We start from the raw sequence: 23,102 nt of genomic DNA on the forward strand, positions 1-23,102 counted from the left end.
CCTAAGTGGTGGGTCCTTGTCAGCGCTATGTGCACATGGAAGGAATCCGTGACACAGATTCCGTCAATCACAGCACCTAGCTATCAAGATGGTTCCTTGCGCGGACTCGCAAGGGCCCAAGCTGTGCGATTCGGCTGTCACAACCTCGTTTTCGTAGTGCTGCTACGCGGCGAGGGCATGTCCTAGCAGCGGACCGCTCACCAGAAGGAACCATAGCGTGAAGCAGCGCTTTGCGCTGGTTTGCAGGTGGCTGTTTCTTGTTCGCTCTAGACTTCGTATCAGAGCACCGTCAAGCCTATCAGCGACCGCGTTGCAAAGCTTTGTTCCGGTGCTAAAATACGCACGCTATATCCCCGCACCGCTGCAGGCATGCAACTGGAGTAGACCCGTAATTTATCCGAGGCTTAACTAACGCCCCCCAGATGTGTGCTGCTACTCCGGATTCTCACTCCACCTGTTTTCTCCACGCTGGAGGCGGGTCTGATAATACGGCTCTTCTCCACGTTCCATCGTAGTAATCGTACTGCAGTCTTACCACCGTCAACACACATCTACCAAGAAATTTAATATAAGATTTCTATGCCGTCAGCTCTTCTTCCATGCCAACGTTACCATCCCGATACTGCCTTCCTTCCGCCCCACGAGGAGCTATGGCCCCGGTATTAAATAAATTCGCGGTAGTGATACCCCGAGCAGTATGCCCTCATCTTGCCCCAATATCGGAAGTGTACCGGTGTGGGCGGGCGGAGTGCAAAGTCGAGCTTGGTTTCTTCCTCTACAAGCTAGCCGTGGCTTGGTACTATAAGTCTTGGAAACGTCCGCTGACGCGGAGCCGCCGCTTCGCACCACATTGCGCAGGTGCCGTCAATGGTTGACACGTGCAAACCAGTAGAACTAGTAGTACCGTACTATGGCTTCATCAGATGGTTGATCCTGGAAGCATTGTACATGTCAAATGCACTACTGATTAATGTACACTGAGTAATGTGCCCAGGTGGGTGTAGATGCGGGGACTTTCCTTGGGACTGGCGTTTGATTTGTGATGGTTTGCTACGAGACCTTGAGCCAGGAATTTGGGATTCGACAGACGCGGTCGATAGCTCCGATGCAGCGGTAGTGTTCTTTGGGTATTCTGCGTTGTCCCCACATTCCGACTTGGTAAACGAGATTGGCTGCACTAGAATGCTTGGAAAGGGTCTGTTCTACGACGGGTTCATCGTCTTCACCGTGTGCCGTTTGCCGGTAGTCCTTCAGGTTCGCCTTGTTATCGATTGCGCGTGACGATGCCACCACTGTAGGTGCATCACCTGGTATCGCTGAACCCGACGATACGCGGCCTTTTGCACGAGCGTACGAAGGGGAACTACCAGTACAGTACAAAATTGAGCCTGTCGACGCGACCCGAGACCCTGGGCCGTACCTACCTAGATACAGTCCAGCGCATTTCATAACTATTACCCTACCTAGTCTGTTGATGCCATATGGCCTGATACCTTCGACTGATTCAACGCCATCGGGACAAGCGTAAATCGCGAATCAATATTTCGAAAAACAAACCCACTTCTGACGCCACTTACGCAACCCTACCGCACTTGGTGACACGGCAATGCACTTTTGCTTTTACTTGCCTCTTCTCGTGCTTAGAATAAACAGTGACAGGCTATGGAAAATTGGCCATACGTTGCACATCACTCCTAGCCATCTGGCCCTCATGATCTCAACATATCGCGCAGACACTCGAACCACAAAAGCCCTGCGCTCTTACTTCCGATATTATGCAGGGCGCCTGAAGTATCCCCAGGTATGAGCGCAACGGGTTGTTGGTGATGTCTAAGACCCGGCTTAAAAGATTGGACGATCTCGTGTGCAATTATCCACGTCTGTGAAGGTAGTCTGAGCGGCATACCCAAGTCCCCAATACTTCGTAGCGACTCTGGCAACACGACAGGAGCTAAGCTGGGGTCGAACGCGCGCGGAAAACACCACAAGCGGTGTTATGTTGGCTTAATGAGGACAAAGTAAGCTTTCGCATGGGCGGATGCGGCGTAAGTAAGGCGGGACCTGAGTACTCGTCTTACGCACCTCAGCAGCCAGCCGATCTTGGACGTTCTGAGTTGCAAACACTAGATTTCCGATGCGCATCGAATACAAACACCAGAAAGTATTGACATTATTCCTGCAGTTATCTTGGTTGCGCCTAACACAGTTAATCTATGACGTTCAGGTCAATCTTACATGCAATCAGCCTTGCATACTTGCGCCCGTCATCGCCTAGGTGCCTATGAGCACATTCCGTACTTTCTTCAGGAAGACACACCTCTATCGCTGCAGCGGTATCGTTTGCGGCGGAGATGGCTATAATGTCGAAGAAGGCTGCTTGGCTGGCTGCAATGCCGATAAAGGGCAAACAGTTGATCAGTCGGGTTGTGAGTTTTATTGCGGCGATTGAGATACTGAATTAGATGTTCACGGGTACGATGACTCGTCTTGAATGCTGGCAACTATCCGCACCACCAGTTTTCGGCCGTGGCGCGGTGAATTTTGATCTCGGAGACTTTGACCACGTCTTCGTAGGCATCATCCCACCAAATACCACGACAGGGACCATCAATAACGCCGCACAAGTACAGTGAGTTACTAGTCGTACTTATTGCCTCAGACCAGCGTATCGACCATACATGAACTACAAAACAACTCCTCCTTCTCAACCCACTGACTCTCCGAGATACTTGCTCATCTTGGCTGGCCTCGCCCATATTTCCACACCGAACTCAGGCCTCCCCGCCCACTTGAACGAAGCTTGAATCCAGGGCGGTAGATAAGGTATGTTGATTGCAGCCGATCTAAAGGAATTTGCCGCTCAAGGCCATATTACGACGTTTCCGGGCCAGGAAAGGACGCTCATTACTCAGTTTCCTGTGAAGGGAAATAACGTCCCCGAGCATAGCTTGCTGCACGTTGGACCTTGTTTATGGAAAGGTTTGAGGGGTTTGTAGGGATGAGCGTGGACTGACCCGTAGGGCGGCAGTGGTGGGCATATGAGACGATTGTTGTAGAGCCGGTGTAATTGTTCGTGAGGGCTTATGTTGAATGGAATACGTATACATTTGGATGAGGTATAACTGGGTGTGCGACGGACCGTCATGCTCTTGTTTTACCCTTTTCGCCACATAGTAAAAGCAGCGTATCGCACCCTGATAGTTGGTAGTCGACTCGAAGATTCGGGTATACATCAGCAATCGACTGAGGTTTACTTCTGTCGGATAAATTCTCCGGGCAACGCATCGACGAGATAAAGAGGAAGTAACATTCGTCAACAGAGGTTGGATACACATGTGCCCTTTTGTAGGTGGACGAAATACTATGGACATTAAGAGATCCTGGCACGATTCTTCGACGCTGACACGGTGATAAGGGGCAGAAAGACTGAAGGACAGAATCGATGAGGAAACTCGAGTCGTTGACATCCGATGGTGATCATTAGGACAAGAACTGTATTTATATGTTCTGATCTCAAGTTCGTCTGCAGACACTACATATACACTCAGCTAGCGATTTAATTTATTCATAATCCCATTGCTAACTGCTTGGCAGCACGTCGTTTACACCAGCTGTCGCTATGTTGGTGGTACTTCGCTTACAGCTTGAAATACTGCACGTGATGTCGTAAAGCGGACTATTTGTTGACAGTGCAGTCATCGGACATTAGACGCGGGTGAGATAGTCGGTTCGTGCCCGCTGTGTCGAGACATCGGGCGCAGAACCCTCTTCGCCTCAAACCATCGGCACTTGTGCGAAGAAATTGACGTAGTAGTATTCTGTTGTCATCTTACCACATATCGGCATGTAGGAACAAATACAGCTTGGTCAACCTGTATCTTCACTTGCCTGGTGCTATTAACTGTCCCTTCGACGTTGGAAGACTTTTCTCGCCATGTCGTACTGTATTCGCGCTTTAGATACCGCTATTGGAACTAGTCAACTTCCTGATGATAATTTTCTGCTGTCCTCGATGAAGTGGTGAGCATGCCACTTTTTCTGATTCATGAAAGCTGAATGTCTTTTCAGGATGTACTCGCAAGTGTGCTTCACAGGTTCAGTATCTACAACACGAGCGTTTGTTCTGATTCCACTTGAACAGCTATATGTGCAGGCCACTGCAAACTGCCTGATGTTGTTTTTGGCATGCGGAGTGGTTGTCTAATATCACGGAGGTCTTGTTCCTAACGTCCCCTCATTGATTAGGGATCACTTCGAGTTGTTGGAAAACTGCGACATGCAAGAGCAATTAATTATACAACAGACTCGAACATAACGTTCCTGTTTCACATATCCGTAGTGAAATAGTATTGAGCTTGCGATACTTGGAACAGGTGTGTTTCTTGGACTAAGCTGTGGTTAGTAGTGTCTGGAACGGAAGGCACAACGTGGAGGAACGCTAAGTTAGACAGAAAGGGATTGGTAGCCTTGGATGACAAGCGGGAGAGGACGTTGACTATGAATCCGCATGCAAACATCTTCAACAAACAGTTGTTGATGTGTAGTCGCAAGCGAAGAACAAAGTGAAGAAACTACTGCGAAAAGCGAAGCATCGATATCTCCAGAGAAATATGGGAAGGGGCCGTTGCTCGGCATGTGGAGGCCTACCAACATGGGCCAGCTTAACTTAACGGTTTGATAGTGGAACTTGTATTCGTCCATTCTGGTGCGTGGATCAACTTCCTGATCTCGGTCCACGCCACCAAGCCCTTGGCCAAGCCTGCAGGATGCAACGCCACAGATTCTTAGGCTGTGACCCTTCCTGCTACCACGGAAGAGTCGGCACTATTAAACGTGGTTCGTGGATGATCTCTTCCAATACTCATCGTCCAGTCAAACACGGTATGTTTCAGAGGGCTTGTTGGAGTTGAGGATTCGATGGTGGAGGAATAGGATCCGGGACATGTATGCACCGAGCACCTATGAGGTGGGTCTGAGGATTAATATGCCTGGGCATCAAAGCCAGCTGTCGATACAACGTATAAGCGTTTAAGGTAAGATGCTGTGATACTGTGATACTGTGATACTGTGATACTGTGATACTGTGATACTGTGATACTGTGATAACAGGCGTTGCATGTTAGCGCACATCGAAGTAACGGCTTATCGTGTGCAAGCTGACTGACCGAACCACAAAGCCTATGTGCGTGAGGTGAGGCATGTATGGTATTATACAGCGGAATTGTACTATGCAGAAGCGATGCTGCTGCTTACGAGCTTCGCACAACATCCAACAAAGCTAGAGTGATGCGCAAATTGCTCGTGCGTCGTATGGATGCGAAAATGGACAAAATGTCTTCTAGAAAGGCATTACCGCCATCCTATGCCGCGTGCGAATATCGATACACTCTACACGCCTTGGCGCGTTGAGAGCTTGGTATGGCGCAGTGGTACAGGCGTAGCGAATCAACAGCCAACAATAGATTGAGTAGCCTCCATATTCGCACCGCGAGACCGGGTACTGGGTCTCGCAATGATTCCCATCCATCAAGGAGAACGGGACGCGCATCGATGAGGCGCTCTGAGGCTTGCCGGCCTTGGACGGATAAATTCAGGCCGTCTGAGCGCCGGTCGTCGAGGAAAGGTTTGGGAACTTTGGGGAAAAATCGGGCGCTATCGGACGCTTGGCCTACCTTAATTTTCCACCGGTTCCGGACGCCCCGTCAAATCGCGTGCTAGGCGATGCCATCTTGCGGTACGACGCTCCGATGGCGCAGTTCTGGACTTTCGGCTCAGAGCACGTGGGTGTGCTATCGCCCTATCCCATCGCATCTGGCAGGTGGCGAGCTGAAAGCGACCTAACAGTTGCAGCAAAATGCGAAGATTGCGAGTGGACACGTTGCGCATGTGAAGTTGATGTAAGCGGGTCGATAATACGAGCAAATCATGGCTCACCGGGGCGGTGCGACTCATGCTTGTGAGGGATGCCTTTGGCGAGGGCCAAACCCCGGGGATAGCAGCGGAAAGGAAATTATGCTTAAGTCTGCGCCAACCTTATCTGCAACCTTGCAGATGTAAGCGGAACGACCGATTACTGAGCGCGCAGATCGCCGTTTGCTCACGCACATGGTAATTTTGAAATCAGGAACTCTGCTCACAAGGCAACAGAATGAGTTCGTTTGCGACTTGTGTTTGGTACGATTGGAAGGTTGTAGCAGCAATTCCGATCCTATGATGAATTCATCCGGCATGTGGAGAAGCCAACGCTGGGCAGGCTTGACAAGTCGGATGACGCGGCTCTTGAATGAGTGCGCTGATAAGACAAGCAGCGAGCGTTGTCATGAACGTGGAGAAGGCGGCCTTGGCCAGTCATCGAAACAATAATCCTGTTTGCAGCTTGGCAGGCTTGAGTGTGACTGCGCCAATGGGTTGAACTCGGGCCTTTGTCTCTCTCGGGCAGCTGAGACGCTAGGTTCCATGGCGTTTTGCACGAGTACTCGTCCGCACTCTATCGTCTTGGGGGAGTCTTGACGACTAGGAGAAGGTCCGCAGCCAACTTGGTAGACCATGTTGCGGAAGCTCGCGGGAAGCTAGATATCGTGACTGCAAAGCACTGCCACGATGACTGTACCAGGGTGAGAAGTCGCAATGACTTGGGCACACAGCTCTTCTTTCTGGAAGCGGATGTCCGACGGCCCTGTGTTACCGCCAGCGTGGGTAAGTCGGATCCTCATCGCACGGTAGTAAGCTTAAACCGCAGGCACCAGGCTTAATCAAAGTGCTGGCCGAGCATTTAAGCGAATAAGCTGAGAAGTAGCAAGCGCCGAATTCCGTTACTGTGGACCGGAGCGGATGCCTGGTCTAAGAGCGGAGTGAAGCCTATGGCGGTCGTTTGCTTGCGTGTACCGAGGGCGAATACGGTGTACCTCGGAGGGCAGGCGGCACAGAATTTCCATACCTTACACGGACCGTGTAAGTAATCCTTCGCTACACTAAGGACGCTCCTTTCTCCTGCAGGTCAGATGTTTGTCCGGTTCCAAGAGCGCCAAGAGCACGTCAGGTGGGGATTTCTTAGAGGACCGAGGCCAAGCATGCCATGGCCTGCCACAATCTGAAGTAGACTCGAAAGTGAGTTGATTTTGGATCGACACGGACTTTTGGAACGCCTTGGCTGTGCTTGGTGTATCGCTGCTAGCGGGGGCCAAGGACGACAAGTCGGATTGACGGACTGATTGACCACACCGCGAGGTCTTGGGAGGTGTCAGCACTGGGGTCGAAGTGGGTCTGCCAAGGGATCGAAGGCTTGTCGAAAATAAAGATTCGTTTAGAGTTATCCGGCTTCCAAAGCTTGGCTGATCGAGGCCAGCGCCGCTGGGCGTTGGGTTGGACTGGGCACACGGTGGCTTCGGCGTGTACGAGCCGCTAAGACTGCGACTCGCTGCAAACGTTTCTGCATGTCTTTGGAGGGCGTTGCTTGGTGGTACACAGCGGCGTGGTCGATATTGGGGGCTGTGTGTGGGTTGACGCTCCTGGGTGGCTCCGTGGGAACGGAGGGCCAGTGAGCAGCTAACGAGGCTCCAAATAAAGCTTGTCGCGCGCCTTATTTCGCTATCATACGCCACTCCACGTCTGGGCGGGCGATCAAGACGACGACCCCAGCGCCCAGAAAGGGCCAAAGACGCCAAAGGAACATTGCTGGGTCCCAAGCCCGCACTGCCTGCGGGTACATGAGGGCTGATGACTGCTGATGCCTTTCCAAAAGTTTTGCTCTCCGACCCATCTCCTCCAGCTTCCGTCATTCAGTGCCGCTTTCCCTACCAAGTGGACCACTGCCGCGCACGCCTGTTACTGTAATACACTGACTCTGTTTCATTGCCGGCCCGTTTCACGTCACCGGACCCCGACACACTTGACCTCATCCCACTGCCCCATATAGTGGTTGCGACGGCTTTGTAGACACGCCTTGTCACAGTCACACACATCCTGATGTAAGTATCTTTGTATATTTCGTGTCTCCTTGCCGCTTCCCCTGCACCGTCTTCAATTTGCTGTTCCTTTGGTTTGCTATGTTCCAACTTTAATGCGCGCCCTCACTTTTTCCGACTTTGCCGGAAACCCTGCATCTAAGCATTATTACAGCTGTCGCATTGCCTTGCATCCGACCAACTTGTTCCTCAGTCTGAACTAACGCGAGCCGAATAGAATCGATGCCATCTTGATTGCTCGACACGACCATCGACACATCTGACCCCCAAACGTCTTCACCATGGAGACCTACCACGGACACGTTCGCACGCCAAACGATGCCATTATCTTGTTTGAGGCCTGCCGCATCGGTATACTACCGCGAGTGCAGCGCCGCCTATCTGAGAAGGAACGCCAGCAAATCAAGTCAGGCTCGGTATTTGTATGGGACGAGCGCGAGGCTGGTATGAGGCGGTGGACTGACGGAAAGTCATGGAGTGCGAGTCGCGTGTCAGGCAGCTTCCTCACATACCGAGAGATGGAAGGCAAACGAGGAGGCAGCGCAGTACCCACAGCCCCAGTAGCGAAGAGAGCGAGCGGGAAATCACCAGACGGCTCAGGTTCTGGCGACTCGGAAGGTGAGGGTCCAGACGGCTATCGGTACAAGCCCGATGGTCTCATGAAGCAGTCCTTCAGCATCACCACCCAGAGCGGACAACACCTGCACCTCATCAGCTACTACTCGCGATCAAATTCCAACAACCTCCCACAACCCACCAACGATGCGCAACTGCGACACATCCGCCCACCCAAGAACATGTACCCGGAGTCGGCAGTCAACGAAACCCAGACCGTGCCTGCTGTAACTCGTGGGCCCATGCCTGGCTCACCATACAGCGCACCCGGACATAGCATGCCACCTTCATCGCCATACACTCGTGGTGGTCCTGTCGCCCCAATGTACGCGGTCCCAGTATATCCTCCGACGCCACCAAATGGCACGCCTCCGCTATACTATTCCCAGCATCCGTACTTCTACCCTGGTGTCATCTACGCGCAGCCCCAATATCATCCGCAACACGTCTTCGACCGCCCACCGCCACCAATGGCCCATCCTCACGCCCCCCAAGGTCACCACCCCATGCTAATGCAGCACCCCGCCTACGCAGCGCATGCTGCACACACTGCTCAGCAATACATGGCGACACCACCCATGCGCCATCCTTCCACAGCTGAGCAGGCTCAACACCAACACCAACACCTTCAGCGTTCCAGTGCACCTGCACCTCCCCCTGCGCCCGCACCAGTGATTCCTGAGCAAGGTCCACAGCTTCCCGCTATTAATGGTGCCGCCGCTGTCTCTGCAGGTGCGAATAAGCCACCGACTCCAGAGCCTTCCGATAAGTCCGAGTCCCGAGCAGCCGAGTCAAATAGCACAGCCACAGCCGCAGTATCGAGACCGCTTCCTACACTGGGATCACTCCTCAACGGCGAGAACCAGGATAAGGAGAACCAGAACAACAGCCGTTCCGGTAGTCGCAGTCCTAACACTGCAACAAGATTCCCGCGAGACTTGGCACCGGAACGACTTGCTAAGAACAGCACTGCTGCCGATAGCAGCGCATTGAACAAGCTTAACAGCGTGTTTGTGCGATCATAGCAATTTTTCGAGAACTACGTCTTCTTCTTCTTCTTCTTCTTCTTCTTCTTCTTCTTCTCTCTTCTTCTTCTTCTTCTTCTTCTTCTTCTTCTTCTTCTTCTTCTTCTTCTTCTTCTTCTTCTTCTTCTTCTTCTTCTTCTTCTTTCGCTGCAAAACAACCATTTTTTCTTCTTCTTTCCGACACTTTCATTCTGTACTTTTCACTTTTTTTCTTTCTGAGTACGGGAGGTCGTATGAAGCATTTACGAACTGCATATGGGCGGCGTTCGGGTATCACGGCTACATCAAATCATGATAAGCCGGAGGCTAGGGATGATGGGATGCGCGGTTCATAGCATCGGCCGATCATCGGGCCTGGAGTTCTACGGTGTACTGTTTGTTGTCACAACTTTGTTCGTCACGAAGTTTATGGGTACAATGCTAGCTATGATGTGCTCACTCTCTGCAAATTTAACGTTCAAGCTATAATTTCATGTGCACCTTTTCTAAATCGTGGCTTTCCCCGTGTTCAGAAGTCTACTTTAGAGTTTTAAAGTTGCTTTATGCTTAACATGTCTAGTTGCGGCTAGCGATAAGCTTTGAGCACTGACATCATCCCCCTCACGCACCAGCCCCCTCTGTCAACCTTCACCCGTTCAACATATAGCCAAGCGCGCTATCGTACCAAGCTCAGCTCTTGCGATGCCTTGTCTTGCGCCTCCTCTGAGCTTCAGTACGGCAATTACCCAATATCTCCGATTTTTCGGACTAACCACCTAACGCAGCTTCCTGTTGTGGAAGGTCCCTTGTCTATCATGTAGCGCTTTCGCTGACGGCTGGCCTATCTCGAGTGGCCCGCGGATCAACGCACTTGATACCCCGCAGTAGTTACGGCACATGCAGATGTGAGCGTATCGCGTTTAGCCAAGGGTAGCTTATCACTAGAAATAGACGTCAACGGCGCGCTGGGACCTTAGTTATCGTCGCGGTCGGCTTGCTTGCCATTATTGACATCTTGCAATCTTTACAGGAAGCAGTATATGAGCTTTCGAGAGAACGAACCTCGTGAGCGGACTATTGTGCGTCTTTTTCTCTTGGATTGAAACGACTTGTAGCCTGGTTCGGTCTTCAAACCACGGAGCAGAGGTAACACGCCATGGCGTCTTCGACTAATCAACCACTCCCACAAGCGGTATCAACACCGCATTCCGCGCCGACGGACGTCGAGAAGGAAGCAATTGTCGAAGACAATAGCACAGGCATCAAGAAAACTATCGATGAGAAACTTTTGAAACATTCACACGATGCAGACGCAGCGATGAAGGCGTACGAGGGCATGGAGGGTCAGGTTGTGGAGTTGACGGAGGAGAAGAGTAAGGCGCTATTGAGGAAGATTGATATGCATATGATGCCGGTGAGTACTCTTCTTTTCTACGGTGTCTTTAGGGTGTTTAAACGTGCACTAATGAGTTTTGTAGATCATGTGTATTGTATATGGCTTGAACTACCTCGACAAGACTACACTAAGTTACGCAAGTATCATGGGCCTGCGTCTCCCTCCCTCGGACAACAAACTAGCATCTGGTATTGGTCTAGTTGGAGATCAGTACTCGTGGTTGGGTAGCATGTTTTACTTTGGGTATATCGCTTGGGAATATCCTACTACGCGTTTACTTCAAGTTCTGCCGTTGGGCAAATACTGTATGTCGCATCTCCACTCTACTTACTCGAAGATCCCAATGCTACGACGTGGAACTGACAAACCAAAGCTGCGTTCAACATTATCATGTGGGGCCTTGTGCTATCCTGCTTCGCAGCAGTCGAAAACTATGCCGGAGCGATCGCCATCAGGTTTTTCCTCGGCGTCTTCGAATCAGCAGTAACACCTGGCTTCGCCCTCTTCACGTCGCAATGGTACACCAAGAAAGAACAAGGTTCACGCACAGGTATTTGGTTCAGTTTTAACGGCTTTGCGCAGATATTCGGTGGATGCGTAGCTTATGGCATCGCTGTAGGCTGTCGCAAGTCGGGTACTACTATGGAGCCATGGAAGATTATCTTCCTAGTTACTGGGCTACTTACTGCATGCTTGGGAATTTTGTTTCTGTGGATAGTACCCGACAATCAGTTGAATTGTAGGTGGCTGAGTAAGGAGGATCGAATCTTGGCAATTGAACGCATTAGGGTCAACGCACAGGGTGTGGGTAACAAACACTTCAAGTGGTACCAACTGAAAGAGGCGCTACTTGATCCGTTGAGTTGGGCGTTTTTCTTCTACGCGCTGATTGCCGATATACCTAACGGTAAGACACTATCTACAGACCTCACTAGCACAATTGCTGACAAGCCCTCCAGGCGGCTTATCAAACTTCTTCTCCCAACTCATCGTCGGTTTCGGCTACACACCAGAACAATCCCTTCTCTACGGCACACCGGGCGGCGCAGTCGAAGTCGTCTTCCTCATCGCCTGCGGCTGGGCAGGTGACAAATATGGCTACCGTATCCTCATATCCATGATCGGTCTCTGCACTGCTATGTTAGGCATGATTCTCATCGTCGCACTTCCGCTATCCAGCAACTCTGGCCGTCTCGCTGGCTACTACTTGACGCAAGCCAGTCCTACGCCATTCGTCGCCTTGCTCAGTCTCATTTCGAGTAACGTGGCGGGGTATACTAAGAAGACGACTGTAGCGGCTATGTATCTGATTGGTTATTGTGTTGGGAACATCATCGGTACGTACCTCCTGTATGCTTCCCTAGCATCAGGTAGCTCGGACTAACACGGCCGTCTCATATAGGTCCACAAACATTCCGCCCTCAGGACGCGCCTCGTTTCGTGTCCGCGGAGATCACCATTATCGTCTGTTGGGGCGTTTGTCTGGGTATCCTGGCGTTCATCCACTTCTATTGCGTTTGGCAGAACAAGAAGAAGGCGCAGATTCGTGCGGCGCCTGAATACGTGAAGCTTGATAACCAAGAGTAAGTTCTATCATTCAAAAAATCATGATGTAGTCTGTGGGTACTAATTGCGTTTGTAGGTGGCTTGACCTTACGGACAGAGAGAACCCAGAGTTTATTTACACGTTGTAGGAGCGGTTCCGAGATACGGAATGGATAAGACGCGGAGTAATCACTAAATCCCTAGGTGCAGCATGTTATAGCAATATCGATTCAACCTACAGTCACTGCTACATACTCCTCTTGTTAACAAGTTTGTCGGCAGTCGCGATACTCACTCTGTTTGCCATACACCACCTAACCCTTACCGAAAATCAAACAACTCAATCATCGCAGTGCTCAAGCTACCGTCAATATCCTCCCCCTAGAATCCAACGCCCAATTGACCTCCAAGCCAGATCTGTCCTTCTCCCGCTCCTGCACATACACCCAAGTTCTCCTTTCCATCCAATCTTTTCTTCCCCTGCCCAACTCCTCCAACAACTGACTAAGCCTCTTATCCGCCCTCTCCAGCCAAATTCTGAAAGCCTCACCTTCCACCTTCGCCCGTCTAGTCATCCACCAAAGCGTGCCATCCTGACACATCGTATACCACCAACCCAACAAAAACACTGCCTTCGGGTCTTTCTTCTCCAGCAGCACTATAAACTCCGGCGTGATGAACGCCGTGAAATACAGAAAGTCCAACACGTTGCCATGCGACAGTCGTAAATGCTGGATTCTCGAGAGGATAAGAACAGGGAGGTGATAGACATTGTTCTCTTGCGAAGAATGCGAAGTGATGCCAAAAGCAGTCTTTACTTTCTCCGGAACAAGGCTGACGTCGTTGCCCTCCATCCACTTCGGCGGCGTAGGACACGGCCCATGTTTCCTTGTCAAAACAGCCCTGAACACACTGTCCTCCCTCGTAGGATCAGCAATCCGCCAAAGATGCCGTTTCCCCTCTCCGATCTTCATCCAAGCTAGGTCACCAGGTTCTTCGGGCTTCAACGGCCAGGCGGAGTAGGGGTCGTCGGATTCAAGGTACCAAAACGATGCGGCGCCGAGGTGAACGCCGGTGGCCCAGATAGCATCACGGTAAGACATTGGTATGGGGCTGGAGAGAATGCGGTGGTAAAGAGTGGTCGCCTGGTCCCAGTGGTGAAGAGAGCGGCGTTGGAGCGTTGCGGAATGGGAAGGGGAGTGCTGGAGAGACAGGGAAGAGTCATGCATTAGTGTTAGGCCGAGGAGCATATGCATTAGGAAAGGGTGCTATGGGAGGTTAGTGCTACTTCAGTGCTATATAGAGGGAGGCGAGGGGTACTTTTAGTGCGAGTTGACATACTATGTCTCTGTATGCTGGGGCCATTCTCTCATCTAGATATGGTCAGTCCACCGAAAAATGTTTCTGTCGTACGCGGGACTTCGATTCATACCTCCAACAGTCAACGACGTCCTACTTTGGAACCTCGTAAGAATCTCAAGATGAGTCTCTGAGAATTTCCAAGAAGAACTGGCACTCCGTGACGTCGTACCAGTACCCGAACACACATCTGAATCTGAATACCCAGATCGGAGAGAATCCTCAATCATAGAAGCTATGGTACTGTTGATCGATACAGCGCTCCATGTTGTACCTAGATTACTACTCATCAAGTAGTTTGGCGGAACAGTTGACGGCATGTTATCGGCTGACCTTAGGTCTATGACCGCCTCTTCGAAATCAACCCTTCCCACGCCCATCATACGTACATCTAACTCGCCCTTCTCGCCACCGAAATCACAAGCAACACCGTAAGTCATGCACTTCACGCATCGCGGCCTCGTTTCATCACACTATCCCCACCGCACATACCATCAGCTCAGCCCGGTCCGATCCACACAAACCCTGATGGATGAGAGAAAGACTTACCTTGACTCGTCTCAATTTGCAATTCTCACACCCTTCCCTAGATTTGACATGGACCCGTCTCTTCCGTTCTGCAGTCGTCCGACGTTTTGATACGAGGGCGGGCATGGCACCGGAGCAAGATTAGAAACACAGAGGTACGGTGAACGAGTCTAACCTACGTTCGTATTTTGCAGAGACAATTACATGTCATTCATGTCGCATCGCATGTTATATACGACGGGCATCGGAGTTTAGCTTTCTTCATCACCGGTGGCAGCAGGGCGTAAGCGATGAGGTATGAGGTCCCTGCAGGCTGCACTTTGGGGTCCACTGGATTCCGCGCTAAGAGTTCAGTCTAACCCGCGCTCGTATAACAGCAGTGACTCGTTACTCTGATTGGTCCTACAGGGAGCAAGCGGCGACGACCTAGGTGATCGGACATCTCATCGTAAAACCCTATGTTTTGTGTACAGTAACTAAAGTGACTAAAGTTCGTAAACTCCGAGAAAAGGTGGCACGTCACCTTGCGGGAAGGACATCGATAGGGTGGACTATAACGGGACGGGTTGGTTGGTAGAAAGGACTGTGCAAGAGCGCCGTAGAAATATAAGTATGGTTGCCGTGCAACCAGAGGGGATGGAGAAATCGTTGAATACATCTCACTCTCAAATCACTCCTTCAGCCAAATCTCTCAATCGTCAGGAAATTCACTATTACCCAGATCCCGACATGTCTTCCACTCCTATCCCCCCAACCATGAAGGCCCTCCTTCAAGAGACGAAAAACGGACCTCTCGTCCTCAAGGAAGTCCCAACCCCCCATCCCGGACCTGGTTCCGTTGTCGTCAAGATCCTCGCCAACCTCCTTCAACACCAGACTCCCGGCATCCTGGCCGGAGAAGCTGGTTTTACGTACCCCGTGCCCATGATCCCCGGCGGCCGAGCCGTAGGTCGAATCGTCGGCACAGGGCCGGACACAACCTCCTTGGATGTTGGTCAACTTGTCTTGCTCGAACCATTTATCCGCGCTCGCGATGATCCAGATACGTGGATTTTCTGGGGCGCAATGGAAGGAATGAGTGAAGGTTCAAAGAAGCTTTTTGCTGAGAACTGGCGATATGCCACGTTTGCAGAGTATGCGAAGGCGCCTTTGGAAGTGGCATGGGCGCTGAATGAGAATCGACTTTGTAAAGAGCTGGGATATACTATTCCTGAACTGGTGCAGTTATGTATAGATGTTGTCGCGTATAGTGGACTCAAGGGGATCGGGCTCAAGGCTGGGGAAAGGATTATCGTTACGCCTGCTACGGGGATCTTCTCAGGTGCAGCTGTTGGAGTGGCAGTTGCGATGGGTGCTACTGTTCTAGCGACAGGTCGGAATGAGCGTGCGCTTGAACGGCTTGTATCTGCGCATCCTCGGCTCGTTTCCAGCGTTCCTCGGACGAATGATGTCGACATCGATGTCAAGAGTCTACAGCAGTATGGCCCCGTCGATGCGTTCCTTGAGATGACGCCCATGGGGGCTGAGGGGAGCACGCATGTTCGTGCAGCTTTCGGTGCACTTAAGCAGTACGGACGAGCATGTATCATGGGCTTTGGTGGCGGCGCCATGAAGCATGTTGAGATTCCGATGATGGAACTGACGTTCAAGAGCATTACAGTTCATGGTCATGCCATGTACTGGGGACAGGATGTAAAGGAAATGGTCAAGATGGCTGAAGCAGGAGTGCTGAAGCTTGGAAAACAGAGAGGTCACGATGTAGTGACTGAGTTCAAATTCGAAGATTTCGAAAAGGGATTCGACTGGGTTGGCGCAAACCACGAGCTCGGCCAAATGGCGGTATTAGTCCCGTAGATGGCGGTGGCTGTGTTGGTTCTGTAGATGGCAGCCGAAAGTGGAAGGTGCGGAGGACCTCATGCAGTCAGCTTCACAAATTCAGTATGCTAGTAAAATCACCATTGAGTGCAAATGTTGGAACAAGAATTCCTTGATTCCTAGTCGGATTCATGCCGACTGTCCGGTGTAGAGGAAGCCGAGGCCTGTTGCAATCTGATATAGCCCTATGCTTCACCAGCTATCCTAAGTAAAGATCCCACTCCAAGAAAATGCAGCAATCCGTCATGGTTCGTGAACGTGTCATGACCTCTTAACGCCGTGTGCCGACTTAAATAAGCCCTTCAACGATTGCTTGACAGAACGCCAGTCGCAGCTGCGGCAGGCGGTAGTTGTAGTCGTCGGGGAAGGAGCGCCGGTCTTTTCCGCTAAAATCGAATTGGTCGTCGAGGTGCGCGTGTCGCCGCCGCGGCTCGAAGAGCGTCTAGAGATTACGCTATCGGTCTTGAGGCCCACAGGAGTCTTGTCTTTACTTCGCTCGCGCGATGTCACCTGTTCCTGAGGCCTCTCGCACCCCTAATCAATACCGTGTTGTTTTTTGAGCTTTTCTAAGTTCTCTTGGCGCTCGGCGAGATCATTCGCGGCCTTGAGCATCTTATCTGGCTGGTGATATAATACTGCGACTGTCAGTGATTGCTATGCTAGAAAAGCGCCTGCTACGCACCGACGAGGTATCGGTTCTGGAAGTTGAAGCCGTTCAGCTTGTCGCAAGCCGATTTTGCGTCCATTACATCTTCATAGACGACGAAGGCGGTGCCCTTGGTGTTGTTGGCGATTCCTTGGCGGATTTGGCTGTGCTAGAGTCAGTAACCTGGAGCGACTGCAGAGACCAGGATGCGCCAGCGCATGAGGGAGACGACGTACCGCACTGGGCCGAACTTGCCAAAGAGATCGAAGAGTTCCTCTGGAGTGACGTTGAAGCTTGGGAAGAATTAGCGCATGGTAGATTACATGTCCTGGGCTCCGACTAACCTCAGGTTCTTCACGAAGAGAGCTCTGTAGACATGACATGTTAGCGCAGATGTCGTGTGAGTTGGTCGCACCAGCCTTGCGACTGGACTGGCACGCGATGCGGAGAAGGCGGACGTACCGGTTAACTTCCGGTGCCAATTTTCCTCCTCGACTCATACTTTGGCGACTGAGATGGACGGTAAAGGACGGGCTACTGAGTTTGTGATTGAGGGCGGCTGATGGGGAGGTTGTAGTGGGAAGTGTAGTTGGTGAACATGCGGGATCAATCATGGATGGCGTGCACGTCCGAGCGCCAGCAAGGCCGCATCACGTGGCGAACGCATATGATCGGAAGGAAGGAGCGACTCATGCAACGCCGAGATGATGCTGGGAATGGACTGCAAGGGAGTCGTTGTTTACACAGTATGCGGCTGTATAGTGATAGTGATTCTGGAAATACAGTAGAGCCAACAGCCTCCAAGTAAAGGAGCTTCGCATCTGTAGCACCTGGTGCCAAATAATTGAGCGCTCGAATCGGAGACGCGGACTTGCAGCGAATGAAGCGGCTTGTCCACTCCTAGAGCTCCCACAGCCATCCAACCATTCGCATACTACAAACACATGCGCTTAGAGCTGTGCATCAAGCCGCTCCATCTTCCTCGACATACTGCGCTCTGACGGTGTTGTCGGCGCTGGTGTGGCCGAGTCTGGTTCAGCGATTGTCTGGTCGCAACATTCCCAATACAATCCCCGCCGACTTCTCCACCACCATCATTCTACTACCAAACCACCCCCTACACTCGTTCACCCGCGACCGCGCCAACTGTCGCTTCGACGCAGGACATGCCCATGCTCGACTGTTCTTTCGCCCGTCTCTCAGCTTATAGTGCCGCTGCTCCATAGCCGCGCATCTGTCTGAGACGCCAACCGACGAGTACCTCGCACCTCCGAAGCCCCAATCCACCCACGTCCGCACACACAACCACCATGAGACGAATCTCATCCTTCAAGGAACAGTACAGGCGAGCTTCGGCGCGTGCCCCTACACCTCCGCCGCCTGTCTACGAGCCGCTGTCGCCCATACTGCCGCCGACTGAGCCCTCAATAGCGCACCCCGCCGGCCATGCGAATATCCCAACCGCGTCGCTATCAAGCACAAGGCATATCAATGACACTCTGAACGTTGAACCCGTTCTCAGAGAGGGCGCGCGCGCGTCTGGGGAGCAGTCGTCGCCGGCGGTGACGTATGGGCACTCGTCGCGCTCCGCACTTGCTCCGCCGCAGTATTCTCTAGCGCAGGCATCGCCCATTGAGGCTCTCGCAGATGTCGCCGTGACAAGGCAGCATACGAGCCGGGCCTATGTTGACTTTTCGCGCCATGCTTCACACTCGGCGGCGTCGCCCACAACCGTCCCCTACCCGATCGGCGAACGCGCCCCGGCACACGCTCCCTCCAGAGACCCTTCATATCCTTTTGATGAGCGACCTGCGAAGAGAGCGCGCTCAGAGGTGTATGGGTCTCCGCAGTATGGGCAGTCTCAGTCGAGACCCGCTACGAGTCATAACTCGGGCTGGTCCTACAGCATCGAGCACATGGTAGACGGCGGCAATCGCATGCACCAGAACGGTAGCGTACCAGATGACCGACTTGTTGAAGCCCAGCTGCTGTTGGATTTCTTCAAAGTCTCTACACAAACCGCGCACTCCCCGCCCTCGACAGCAAAGCGGTTAACCGTCTCACAGTCAGCCCCGGCCGAGCAACTGTCACAGCAGATACAACACAAGCAAGAGCCTGAAAATCCTTACGTAGCGCCACCGCTGCCTCCTTCCAACCACTACAGCCAGCCTACGCAGGTGCCCGTCGACCTGAAACACCCTTTAGAGGCACCCTCCGACGTAGCCCAGACCGCTTCGGCTGCGCAAACACATACACCGCCTGAGGAAGCTCCAATTACCGTTACACAACCCGAGATGCAAGATGCCGTTCCCACAGAAGAGCCAAAGGCAAAAAAGGGCCAGGGCTTGCCGAAAGGGAAGGGGCGCGCATCCCGTAGCACCCCCTCGGCAAGTAGCAAACGGAAGAAGTCGACACCCAAACCGAAGAGTGCGACGTCTACAGGTACTTCTGGAGCTCCAGATCAGCTTCAATCGCCACTGAGCCTGCCCGCCGATCAGTCTGCTGCAATCCCAGCGGACAGCTCCGTTCCTACCGTATCTCTAGCTGAACCAGCGCAAACCTCACCCTCACAAGCCCGTCGCCATTCCTTCTCAACGTCGGCTCCAGCATTGCCAAACGACCAACCTCTCTCGACATCCTCGCGTGCGAAATCGCTACCCCTCGGCGCGCAGACAGTCGTCCCTGTCCCTGTCCCTGTCGAAACAGTCGCTCAACCCGCACCCGCTCCGGTCGAACCAGAACTCATATGCGCCCATTGCAAATCGTCTGAATCACCTACCAAAATCGGCGACGGCGAGCAATGGATCGGGTGCGATGGCTGCAAAGAGTGGTATCACTACCCTTGCGCTGGCTTCAACAGCGAACGGGAGGTACGGGAGGTAAACAAATTCTACTGCGAACCGTGTAGACCCAAGTTTGGTGAAACAACGAGTAGGTCTACCGACGCACATTGGGCTTATAGTTCTAACATGGTCCAGAGGTTCGTAAATCCGTCAGAGCCCACACAACTGTTGACTACGCCGGTCTAAACGAGGGTGTTCTCAAAACATCCGACGACAACCCGGAACACCACTACATCGCAGCTTTCAAGAATGGCGACATCGAATTCACCCCGGAGACGTTCGCGCGTATGCCGGCGCAGCTCATCACCGGTGACTTTCTCGAGAAGATGAATGGGTTCAAGGAGCCGATCGTCATACCTGGCGATATGAACACTCCCGCAGCGATAACTGAGGAGGATGTTGCTATGGAGGACATCGATGGGCAGGTAGATGAGCCGAAACTACGATACGAGTACGAGACAGTCGCCGACGACGGTCAAGACAGTCTCGACATGGTTATACCCAAAGGCCTAACGGTTCGCCGTGTAGCGGAATTGTACGGTCCAAACGAACCCGTACCGGTGATTGACGTCAAAGCACAAGAAGGCGAAGGCAAGAAGTGGACTATGGGGAAGTGGGCAGACTACTACGAGCAACAAGGAGAGAAGCCAGTGCGGAACGTCATCAGTCTGGAGGTATCTCGAAGTAGGCTAGGGAAGCTCATTAGACGACCCAAAGCTGTTCGAGATATGGATCTACAGGACGCCGTATGGCGGGAGGACGACAAGTCTGCGCCTCCACCAGTGCAGTTCTACTGTCTGATGTCTGTCGCAGACTGCTTCACCGACTTCCACATCGACTTCGGCGGTTCATCTGTGTACTATCACATTGTAAAGGGAAAGAAGGTCTTCTTCTTTATCCCACCGACAAAGCAAAACCTCAAGAAGTACGAAGATTGGTGTCTCTCACCGAATCAAGGGCATGACTGGCTTGGCAAACAAGTCAAGGAGTGCTACCGAGTGGACCTGTATCCCGGAGATACTATGCTGATTCCTTCCGGCTGGATTCACGCGGTCTGGACTCCAGAGGACAGCCTTGTCATCGGAGGTAACTTCCTCACCCGCATACACTACGGCATGCAAATAAAGATATTAGAAATCGAGAAGAACACCAAGGTGGCTCTTCAGTTTCGGTATCCTTTCTTCCAGAAGATTATGTGGTTGACTGCCATCAAATATCTAGAAGAGGATCCTGTGCCTGGTCCAGTTCAGGAGCTCCTGCAGAGCGGCGAGCAGTTCAAACGGTCAACGCCTATCTACTGCGAGCCAGACAGATTCGGTCACAACTCACACCTCGGCGCACAGAACTATAACAAACGATACTACTCCAAACACGAGCTTGAAGGACTGAGCGATCTGCTAAGCTACATTTGGAGAACGGTTCTAATCACCGAAGGGAAGATCGATGTGCCACAAAAGACCCGAAGCGCTGTTAATAAGTCAATCCCCAAGGGCCATGGCGAGCCGCTCGTGCTGGCGCGACGCTTTGCGATGTGGATTGCATGGAAGCGCGGGAACGAGACTATACCACCTTGGGCTTTCTCTGATGCTGTTCTTCCCGAAGTAATGGAGACTACGGAAAAGAAGCTGAGTGCTGCTCAAGTTAAGAGGCTGGAGCGCGAGACGCTTCACGAAGCCTTGAGGGCAACGGCAGAGAGATCTTCAGCCCGTATAAAAGCCTCCGACGTGGTCCCCGAGCCTTCCCCTCCTGTCGAACTGGAGAACTACAACAACTTCGATATGGTTCCCGTCACGTCCGGTCCATTGACTGGTTTTCTACGACCGTCGGCAAACAATCCGCACATCACCACACCGAAGACATCTCAGCTGGGACCAAAACGTGTTGCGTGCGATGCGTGTAGGAAACGCCGAATCAGATGCAAACACAAAGATGAGCTGATCGACACATCGAAGCCGGGCATGCACACCATCGATCTCTCAGGCTCGTATGGCATATCTGTCAAACGTCGGCTTAGTGACCACTCCGTCGCAGATAGTCTGTCAAATGCCGCCAATGGGCCAGTGAACGGGGGCCCAATCATGGCTGACGTGAACGGCGATCCTTACGCCCTCAAATCTGGCAGAGTCAAGGCATGTGCTGACTGTAGAAAGAGCAAGCGTCGCTGCATACATGACGAATACGGCAATGTTGATCCCGTCAAGGCCAACGAGATTCCCATTCCGCGGGGTTCTGCGTCAAAGAAGCGAAGGGTCAGTGATGAGGACTCGGCTTCAACAGCGAAACGGATGAGACACGAGTCTTCATACGACGACGAATACATGAATGGAGACATGCACGCACGACATTCCCTGCCGAATCAGTTCAGTAGTGGTTCGTCCTTCCTCCAGGAGATGGCCTATTCTGCGCAGCAAGCACTAGACCAAAGCCCTGAAAATGATGATCTGGCGCCTGTTGATCCTGCCCTCCAATCGTACACCAACGGCGACTACAACCACATGGACATGACGAACTCATACCACACCAATGGCGATACTGTCATGTCGTCAGTCGAGTATCAACCGATCGACCCGATGCTTATGGACGGAATGGAGCTCACAGGCCATAGTGGTGAAGTACACGGTCCCAGCGTAGAGCCGCTCACACCTGGTCCGCCACCCCACAACGATACCTCCTCGCACGTGCAAACAAACGGCTTTACGTCAAAGTCTGGACCAGAACACCATGCCGTCCGCCACCCCTCATCACCTGTGTCACCCAGACACGTCTCCGCAGCATCCCCCTCGACAAATAACAACCACAACAGCCACCACCACACCTATAGCCCCTACATAACCTCTCCCCCGACAAACACTTACAACAATTTCACTACAAACTCAGATTTCCCTCCCCCACCGATCACACCCACGCTCAACAACTCGTACAAAGCTCGCACACAGCACTCGTCAGGCCGCAAACCTAGTCATACACCGTCGCGCGCTGGGCGCAACAGCAAGACGCCTAAATCAACGCCCAGCAAACGACAAGACAACGGCACTGGCGGCATCAAACTCGAGCATGGCCTGAGTATGGGGACGGGCATGGGTATCAGCGTAGGCATGAATGGTGGTATGAATATGGGGAGTATGCTCAACATGATTGATCCCAACCTCGATCAAGCGAGCTTTGATCTCATCAAGCAATTGCAACAGGAGGATTTGGGACTGCGGAGACGGAGCCGTTGATCCTTCATCTCTTTTGTCTCGTAAGCCACTATCATTGAAGATGTCTCTTTTCTTTAGTTTTTTTCTTCTTCTTCACATTGTCACTTTCCTTGTTCTGCATTGATTT

The 23,102-nt window shown here is 52.2% G+C and overlaps 5 protein-coding genes across 5 annotated transcripts; 4 read left to right on the forward strand and 1 right to left on the reverse strand.

The window, feature by feature from the left end:
* Positions 1-8,245: 8,245 nt before the first annotated feature.
* On the forward strand, positions 8,246-9,604 carry ALTATR162_LOCUS11233 (uncharacterized protein; the record flags this gene model as incomplete). The annotated part of the gene is made up of 1 exon (XM_043318875.1): positions 8,246-9,604. One exon carries the CDS (start codon positions 8,246-8,248, stop codon positions 9,602-9,604), a length of 1,359 nt encoding a protein of 452 aa, XP_043174810.1.
* Positions 9,605-10,739: 1,135 nt separating this feature from the next.
* Positions 10,740-12,673, forward strand: ALTATR162_LOCUS11234 (uncharacterized protein; the record flags this gene model as incomplete). The annotated part of the gene is made up of 6 exons (XM_043318876.1): positions 10,740-10,997; positions 11,062-11,284; positions 11,353-11,886; positions 11,939-12,316; positions 12,382-12,562; positions 12,622-12,673. 6 exons carry the CDS (start codon positions 10,740-10,742, stop codon positions 12,671-12,673), a joined length of 1,626 nt encoding a protein of 541 aa, XP_043174811.1.
* Positions 12,674-15,167: 2,494 nt separating this feature from the next.
* On the forward strand, positions 15,168-16,265 carry ALTATR162_LOCUS11235 (uncharacterized protein; the record flags this gene model as incomplete). Its single annotated transcript, XM_043318877.1, has 1 exon — positions 15,168-16,265. One exon carries the CDS (start codon positions 15,168-15,170, stop codon positions 16,263-16,265), a length of 1,098 nt encoding a protein of 365 aa, XP_043174812.1.
* Positions 16,266-16,820: 555 nt separating this feature from the next.
* On the reverse strand, positions 16,821-17,432 carry ALTATR162_LOCUS11236 (uncharacterized protein; the record flags this gene model as incomplete). Its single annotated transcript, XM_043318878.1, has 5 exons — positions 16,821-16,921; positions 16,969-17,096; positions 17,169-17,225; positions 17,277-17,300; positions 17,395-17,432. 5 exons carry the CDS (start codon positions 17,430-17,432, stop codon positions 16,821-16,823), a joined length of 348 nt encoding a protein of 115 aa, XP_043174813.1.
* Positions 17,433-18,242: 810 nt separating this feature from the next.
* On the forward strand, positions 18,243-22,996 carry ALTATR162_LOCUS11237 (uncharacterized protein; the record flags this gene model as incomplete). Its single annotated transcript, XM_043318879.1, has 2 exons — positions 18,243-19,863; positions 19,911-22,996. The coding sequence occupies 2 exons, from the start codon at positions 18,243-18,245 to the stop codon at positions 22,994-22,996; spliced, it is 4,707 nt and encodes a 1,568-aa protein (XP_043174814.1).
* Between the last annotated feature and the right edge of the window lie 106 nt (positions 22,997-23,102).

Source organism: Alternaria atra (assembly GCF_907166805.1).
Source record: "Alternaria atra isolate CS162 genome assembly, contig: 35, whole genome shotgun sequence".
NCBI lineage: Eukaryota > Fungi > Ascomycota > Dothideomycetes > Pleosporales > Pleosporaceae > Alternaria > Alternaria atra.